The sequence below is a fragment of the Habropoda laboriosa genome, unplaced genomic scaffold, assembly GCF_001263275.1.
Source record: "Habropoda laboriosa isolate 0110345459 unplaced genomic scaffold, ASM126327v1 scaffold34, whole genome shotgun sequence".
Taxonomy (NCBI): domain Eukaryota; kingdom Metazoa; phylum Arthropoda; class Insecta; order Hymenoptera; family Apidae; genus Habropoda; species Habropoda laboriosa.
This window is the reverse complement of record NW_017100142.1, coordinates 1,373,565-1,382,660: the sequence shown is the minus strand read 5'-3', so window position 1 is coordinate 1,382,660 and position 9,096 is coordinate 1,373,565. Positions and strand designations below refer to the sequence as shown.

Sequence of the window (9,096 nt, the reverse complement as noted above, 5' to 3'; positions counted from 1 at the left end):
AGGAGTGAAAAAGTGGGGGATGTTGCGAGGGTTGTGAGCGGAGCGGGGAGAAGGACGCGGAGAAGCCGAAGAACTCGAGGAGAAGGAGAGATAGGCGGGTTGAACGGACGACGGAGGATCGAGGCGTCCTCGATCGCGGGATCTTGGAGCAAAACTAACGATCTGCCGCTTGCTTGCAAGATCAACACGACGATAATTTAATACACGAGATCACCACCCAGGTGTGCTCTGACGTATACAGATGCTGTTTGTAACCTCGACTGGGAGAAGGAAAAGGCTGAGTCGACAGAAGCGGGAATCCGTATACGATTCCAAATGCGAATACGAGCTCTTCCCCTTCTTCTCTTTCCCCTCGCACTCACTCTTCCCTTCACCACCGCCATCACCACCTCCACCCCCACCCCCCACCTTTGCCATAACCACCTCCACTTCCTTCTCGTCTTCCTTCTTTTTTTCTCTTCTTTCTTACCAATACGTACCAAATAACGTATGTCAACTTGGGTAACGCGTTGTTCTTGTTGTTGTTGTATACCTACACTTTTCAGCAAAAAATCTTGAAAGTCTCTAGACAATTGTTTTCTCCAACGTGAACGTGGATTCGGTAGCGGGTGTTCGAATATATATTTATTTCGATCTATCTAATATGTATTTCGTTTTCCAATCGTTCTATCAAATTTAAAGGCGGATGTGTTTAATAGCTACCAAAGTTGGTGATGGGAGGTGAGAGAAAGGGGATCGAAAGGTAAGAGAAGATGATGGGGTAGGGGTGGTAGAGGTGGAGGAGGAGGAGGAAGAAGAGCGTGGAGCACAAAAAACTGGTGCGTTCCTTTGGTGTCGTAGGTTTTCGTAGAAACAACTCGATACATACTTGAATCGCGTTAATCATCAGGATGAAAAAACAGAAACACGCGTACCTCGCGGTTCGTCGATTCTGGAAGAGAGGCTGCATAAATAGAAGGCCAATGACGTCAATCGTTCGCGTTAATTACATAAGGAGAGTCCTATTAACCTATGCTGACGGCGACTGACGATTAAACGTTAAACGATTCCGATAAAATCTGCGAGTCCACTTATCGAACGAAACAAGTCTCACCGCGCGCTGCTCACATTTCATAAATCTTCCTCTCTTATACGGATTCTTATTTAACTGTCAATCTCGTTAATGTTGTACTCCTCTCCCACTTGTACATTTTACAGAGATATAAACTGCTACTCACGAATCGAACATCGGTTCGTTTAATTTGACCGCGTATTTTACCTATACGTCGATTTATCCTCGTATATGATGCGTTTATGTTTGTTACCATGTGCATTGCACACGAGCATAGAACGCGAGAGTGGACTGGCACAGTTGGACAAGAGTAAGCTTAACAACTATTGACCTTGAACCATTTATAGCAATAGAATTTGACGAAGAAAGAGGCGAATTAAACGACAAGCGTCATCGCGCACCAACCAAATCGGTAAGATGATAAATTCTCATTAAGAAACGTGCATCGTCTCGTTACGGGCTGTACGCGACACGCGCGTTACGTTCGTTCGATTAAAATATTACATGGGACGTTCGAATGATTCAACCTATCGAAACCGTTGTTGTTGTTACTGTCCCTTGGCCTCGAATTGGTGATATCCGATGAAGAAACGTTGGCAAGAGACAGCGTATGTTTCGCGCCGAAAGACAGACTCTGGATGGAGATTTGCGAAATTCGTGCAATAGATAATGTTTCTCGTAACTGGCTCATGGCAAGTCATGGCAAGACACGTCATGTCATGTCATGTCATGGCATGGCATGGCATGGCATGGCATGGCATGGCAAGGCAAGGCAAGGCAAGGCAAGGCAAGCACAGCTGCGTCCGCATGTAACTTCGTATGCAATGCACGTAGTCGACGCGCGGGTATTTGCGAAGGAATGTTCAACAGGTGTGTCGCTCAGATTGAGCTTCATACGCGCGTACACGCCTTTCCTTTCGCCCTTCCTTCTTCTTTCTTTCTCGTATCCCCATTTTTCTATGGTAGTACCGTAGCGAATGTTCAAAGGGACCGATTACGGGTTAAAGAAGTATCGCAACGGTTAATAATCACCGAGTACAGAAGAGTAAAAGAGATATCCTAATGTTCTAGGAGTTACTTTCGATATGGTACGATACGATGCGATTCGATTCATTGTTGGAGGATGAAATGAAAAAAACGAACACGTCGAGTGATAATATCACTTTGATTGCTCGCAATGTCTCAGTTTCATACGATAGGGAGAGCACAGGATGATTTTAATAGCGACGTTGATATCGTCGAATGCCACAATACACGGCCGCACATTAGCCGAAACCGAAATCGAACGTCAAACAGGCTGGCGAGAAAGTAAGTAGGTACATACGTAGGAATACGTGCGCACACTGGTCGACAGAGAAGTTACTGTTTCTCCAGACCTTGCGAGCGTTAGTGCTGTTGCGTCTTTTTCTCAGTATGCCTGGAATGGTTCTCCAACTCGGGCCGGCTAAGAGGAAGCTGCGAGGGGAGAATCGTACGATTTATTTACGCGATCCGGCTGGTGGTCAGACTCTGCCGGTTATACTCGAGAAGTGCAAAAGTACACACAGGGGCTAGCGCGCGCGCTCATATCTATACACATAAGTATACGTACTATACATAGCTACGTAAGAATGCGTGCGTGCGTGTGTGTACATATGTATCTACGCGTAGGTATAATATGTGTGTTTGTACACACACACGCACACGCACACACACGCACACACACACACGCACACACATGTATGTATATATGTATACTACATATCTCGCATATGTAGGACAAAGCCTGCTCTGTGATGGTCGTTTCTACTGCCGTTCTGCTGGTTACATACTCTCTAGTTGTACTTCATCCATCTTGGCGTTTAAATGTTGTTGGACGATCCGACGTTCGTCGTGCACCACCGATCGGTGGCAAACAAGCCGAACTGGTCGATTTTCTTATTGGGTCATTGTTGCTGACGACGAAGGGATAACGACGGTGAGGACGATGTTAACGTTTTACCTGTTATTATCGTCCGACTATCGTGCGACGGTGGGTTCTCTAACAGGCTCGACGAGCACAGACATAGCGGTAACACGGAGCGAGCAACTGTTTTCTATCGGAAATGTAAAAGAAGGAAAGCGGTGGTGAAAGCAAGAAACGTAAATGCAGATGAACGCAGAACTGTGAAGGAACAGGGCTGAACGCGTGCAACGGTACCGAAGTATGTAACGATAAGTTGATCACGCGAATACATGGGAATACACGCGTAGGATATACAGGAGGAGTAATGGCAGAAGTAAGAAGAATTGGAACATGAGGAAAAGTAGAAATAAATGCAGAAGGAAGAACAAGGCAAGAGTGATGTAGTCACTGCTGGCAGCAACGTCGCGCGATTGGACATTAGCGTGTCGAACACTGTGTGTAGTGGGGCAAAGCAGCGTTCCGGCAGACAGCTTGGCGTCCTATGGTTCGCATTACGACAAGCTATAGCCTTTCTCTGTCTTTCGCTTCTCCCGTTTCGCTTCACCGCATTTTGCACTGCATCGCATCGTTTCGCTGCGTTTTCTGTCAATACACCCCTCCCTCCCACCCTTTTCTTTGTTTTGTCCAATCGGCACGCACTCTTCCTCTTGGTTGGCTTTCAACGAAACGATACGTAATGGGCGTAACGACGCGATCGTCGGACCGCGATTAATGTTTGATGGCGTAGGGAATTGCGATGAAAATATTGCAACTACATATTCGAATGTTGCGAAAAATCCGTAAGTACTAACTGTACTAAGTACATTTTTTACAAGCTTTCATTTTGAATTTGAAACACGTTAACCTTGTAAATACGTCGAACACGTGTGTCCAGTACTGAGTACTTATCCACGTGTATAAGCTGTTGGAAATCGAAACGAAAATGTAAATGGAAGAATCGCTCTCCTGTTGGAGTTTGGAAAACTCGCGCCGAATACCGAAATATAATACATAACGAAATATGTACCAACAAACTAGCAAAAACCGTGTGAGCTACTATTTACTTGTACACGTTTCTATTTGGCAGAAAACAGCGCACGCTCGCTGGGCGAGTTCTTCTCCTCGAGAGGCGTGTCGTTACGAGCTACAGGTGGCTGTAGCTCATTCCTCCTACTCTTCCTATGTATCTCTTCCTCTTTCCTCTTGTCATTTCTTCAGCTTCTACTTGAACTAGTGTAACACTAATGCCATGTACAATTTCTACTTTGTATACTCGTATACCCTTTCTGCACCTTCTCATCCAACACGTGTATTGGCACTGCTATCCTTTTGTCGATAGTGCACAACGGAACAGAACACAACGCAGGAACATATTGCAAAGTGGAGGATAATGCGTTAGGCATATATCCTATTGATTACACGCGCAATCAACGATGCCCTTTCGATCGTTTCACCTGTATCTCTTGTTCCGTACATTGCCCCGTATGCATGCGCGATATATTATACATATATTCATGTAGGTATGTGCAAGAATGTAGTACCTACATATGTAGTAGGTATGGAATTTCAAACAATATTCATCCTAACTGGCTGATTTTCGAGGCGCGTTTCATTTCCTTCGCCTCTCCTCGTATCATCGATTCTAATTGTGTTGAGGCGAGAACGAGAACGAGAACGAGGGATACGTCTAACCGAAGAATATGAATCTCCCTCTCTTCCTCTGGTATATTGGTCTTTCAAGCATGAGTCAACTCATGTTTGGTCCCCGCTCGCGGCCCTGAGTAAAAGATTCTCTGAATGAACTCTAAAGATAGAGACCCCCTGTACCCTTTCGTCCTCTGTCTCTTTTCCACCTTTTCGTTTGTTCCACGCATCCTACCTCTTTCTCTCTTCCTCTCTCCGTCTTTTTCCTTTCTTTTGCTAACGCTACTCCTTAGCCGAGGCGAGGGCTTCCCTTTCCTTTTCATCGTTAATCTTCTCGGCAGCATGGTAGAATTTAATTCAGCGACGTACGACGATTACGACGACGACTACGACGACGACGACGACGACGACGACGACGACTACGACGACGGTTCGAACCAGCTTTTTAAGTCGGTTACTTGGCATAATAGGCTAGTCCGTAAGAATTCTTCGTTTCTCTTAGCGAAACGTATCATCTATCGAGAAAGATTTTTTTAAGGTAAATTTGGAAAGCCCGATAGAACGTTACAAATGAGCCGAAATCAAATAAATGCAAAAAGTGCACGTGAAATTGAATTTCAGACATACGATAGAGTGTAAGGTAACGTTGGATTCGTGTACACGATTCATTTGAATGAAAATAATAGAAAAAAGAGAGAGAGGAAAGAACATGTAACGAGACTAATAGGACGAGGATACTTGTGACGCCGCGCCGGCACTTTATTTCGTGTGGAAAGTAACCGGGAAACAAGAATACAATAGTCAAATTTCGTAACACAATTACATTGCTCTGATAAATATCCGAATTGCGTTAAAAGCAGAAAATTAATCGGTCTTTCCATTTTGTGTACCTTCTTTTTAATAAATTGCAACCAATTCACTTGAACGAATTATCAGCGAGAGTGACGTGATCAAATTGAATAGAGGTAATGATAATTCGTAAAAACATTGGGATTAATTTACTATAACGAACCTACGTCAAGAAGATGAAGTTTGAACTGTTTCTAGTGTAGGATGCAAATAATTTAGATTAAAACTTACATTTAGAACGTTCGTTTTCACCGTTTCTTCGTCACTTTTTCTCACTTGTTGCCGTCTGTTAAATAGTTTAAATCCCTTTCAACACGCTTTCTAGCCTCTGTTTAATTTCCACTTTCTTCTCTTCTCTTCTCTTCTCTTCTCTTCTCTTCTCTTCTCTTCTCTTCTCTTCTCCTCCTCTCTCTCCCCCTCCCTCCTCTCTCTCTATTGTTTCTCTACCCTGCTTCACCCTGCTCGCTACCCTGCCTTGTCTATTTCTATTTTTTGTACGATATTTCTCGTTGACATCTAGTCTAATCTGCTTTTCGCGCAAACTTTCCCTTACAAAGTAATTTTTATTATTACTACCATCGTTGTTATCATCACCATCTTTATCTTTTCCTTTCTCCCTACCCCCGCCCTAACGTCCGCCCCTTGTTCTCACTTTTTCTCTCTTCTCTTTCTCTCACCCCTCTCCCTTTGCCTTACTACCTATGCTCTTTCTCTCTCTCTCTCTCTCTCTCTCTCTCTCTCTCTCTCTCTCTCTCTCTCTCTGGTTACATTTATTTGTCCGCCTGTCTGTCTGCCTATCTGTTTGCGTATTCATCCGTCCATCTTATTCATCTATCTATCCATTCATTCATTCGTTCATTCATTCATTCGTTCGTTCGTTCGTTCCATTTATACAATATCCGACTTTCTCTCCTCATCTTCCACCTCTCTTCCTTTCGCCTTCTTTCGTACCCCTCGTCGCGATAGACATATGTATGCTACTTATTTGCACGTGTATCTATCCATTACCTGCTCGTTTAATTATACATTAATCGATTCGTTTACTTTTTCCTGCTATGAGCATATTCTCGATGATATTTTGAAGAGTGAATAGCAATTGTGTGCGATGGCCCTCGTTAACTCGTACGGGTTTGCGACGTGACTAAGTTTTCGACCGATTCAACTCTCGTGTTTTTTAAAACTCTTCCTCCCTCTACAATTTTCTTCGTTAGCATCAGCATCAGCATCATCGTCGTCGTCGTCGTCGTCACCGTCACTGTCACTGTCACCAACATCAACAACACGATCACAAGCAATACCATCGGCGTCATCACTACTAGTATCGTCACCATCATCGTCACAGGCTCCAGTCACAGTTACATTTTCATCATCACCATTTCTTACACAATCTCTGTTACTTTTCGTATATTTCATATTTTCAACGACACTTTACTGCCGAAAAATGAATTTTTAAACATACGTATTATATATGTATGTATATATAATTTTTCTACCGTCCATTGTTTCTTTCTCGATAAATAGGATGTTAGCATAGGATGTAGCGAATGATGTGGATATACATACAGTACCGCATCGTTGGTTCGATTCTTAGCAAGTTTTACGCTCTAATATCTTTTTCTCTTGTCTTGTTTTATCGTGTTCTGGTTAATCCTAGGCCTCTGTTGGATAGACACGCTAGAAGCTGAGATATTTTCCTAAGGGAAAATGCACTGCTGACGTTCCAAGAGTTGATACGCTTGTAAGTATAAGACGTGTCTCACTCTGGTTTTTCCGAAACGGCAGACGCCAAACGCCAAACGCCACAGTGGAAAAAGTATTCGTCAAGTACTAGGCTACTTTAGAAACTGTCTCGTCATGGTTCGCGTAAACTCGCGTCACGGTTGCATCAACCGACAACAGAACTGAGTTGATTGCGTCATTTTACCTTCTCTATTCAAAGCTGTACGTACCAAGTCTCTCCTCGTCTATTCCTCATTTTCGAACACGTTGCTCGTTTCGTGTCACAGCCAATGAAACATAGATTTTCCTAGAAGAATGGGTCGGCATTCTTTTCAAGATGAAAGATATCGCTGTCGTATCGACAAGGTAGAAAATGGGATAGAAATGGGATAGAAAATAACGAGCGGATAATCGGTAGAACGACGAGGCAACAAGATGGTAATTTCAAATGGAATTTTGATACTCTTGATCTGTTTTCGAGAAGAGAGACGACCGACACCCAACTCCTATTCGAACGTTTCGTTCTCGTAAATTGTTCGTATCGTTCTCTAACAAAGCGTGCGTGCGTTTTGGACATGCCTAAAGTTTATAAGTACGAATCGATGCAATATAGACCAACTCCACCGTCACGAATTTTCATTCGATATTACAGGCGGATACGGATTTTCGAGAAAACGGTCGGTCAGACGGAAGAGCATTGCATATTGCGAGTCGATCCGATCGGTTTCTCGTTCGCAAGCGTCGCGCAGTATGTATGTAGTTTGACAGGAACGTTCACTCTCGAAACTCACGTAGCGAATCGCAAAGTTGACACGGCTTCTCGTAGCGCGGTGACGGTCGTTGTCCCCCATGGTGGATCGTACGCGCTGGCAGCTTCATTTCCCTCGACGAACACCGCCGAATCGAAATGAGATCAGTCTGACTGATGCGATCGTCGATGCGTTCAGAGCTCAAGGAAATTTCATAGTCGATCAATCGACACAGCCACCGCAGAGGCTTTCCGTTCTCTGCTTTCTTCTTCTTCACAATCTGTAACCACTTGCGTCACTATCGTTGCCTTGTTCGTTCATCCGTCCGTCCGTTTGCTACCACTTTTTTCACTCTTGTACACTTTGCATAGTTTCCTAATCTTTATTTTACCTATTGGTGAATAGGTGTATTTGTTCCCTCTTGGTAGATTTTATGGTCGTTTCGATTACATAATATCGAACTTTACCGCGATCGAGAATTGTGAACGACGAGAAGTGCTGATAGGTACTTAACGTCTGTATCCGTGCCAGTCTGTGCTTACGCTCCGACTAATTTTCTCACGCGCTCGGTTTAAAACATTGGCTAGCTGTCTCCTGGTACCGTCTGAACTACGTATCACCGTAACTTGCTTGAATCGTTTACGAAATAATAGTTTGACACTTGTATCGCTGTCGGCTGCCTGTTGGCCCTTACCCCTGCTCCCGCTTCCGGTTCTCGAATTCTCACGATAAGGAAAATAGTAGAAAATGTAGATTTCGTTTTACATTCCACCTTCCATGCAATTTTTCCACTCCTTTTTCTATTCTCCTCCCTCACACCCCCTCATCACCGCCGCCGCTCCTCCTTCGCCTTTTATTTTCTTCTCTTCGCCACTTTCTTCCTCCTTCTGATACACGTACTCTTTTTATACAAGTTTTCGTGTTGCTGTTCCTCCACCTTTGAAATCGTACAACTTCTTGTGTTCAGATCATCGCGAACGAACATGTACACGGACGATTGCGAGTTTGTTCCGTTTAGTCGGGGATGAATGGCTCGTACCTTTGCTCCTCGTTACTTCAATCGAACGATCTCATGGCGTACACTCGCGACGATTGGCGTGTTGGATCCGAAAATTAAAGACGAAGTTTGCTCGCCTACTACACTAGACGGCAACAGCAAC

The 9,096-nt window shown here is 44.0% G+C and overlaps 1 protein-coding gene across 2 annotated transcripts in view; it reads right to left on the bottom strand.

The window, feature by feature from the left end:
- LOC108572742 (ion transport peptide-like) overlaps positions 1-8,227 on the bottom strand; it is a 14,422-nt gene extending 6,195 nt beyond the window's left edge. The window contains exon 1 of one of the 2 annotated variants that reach the window (XM_017935025.1): positions 7,979-8,227. In XM_017935025.1, coding sequence (XP_017790514.1) covers positions 7,979-8,038 — 60 coding nt within the window. In that variant the 5' untranslated portion in view covers positions 8,039-8,227. Of the gene's footprint in view, positions 1-5,699; positions 6,143-7,978 lie in introns of those variants that run through there. The other variant, XM_017935034.1, reaches the window with a different exon arrangement.
- Positions 8,228-9,096: the final 869 nt, after the last annotated feature.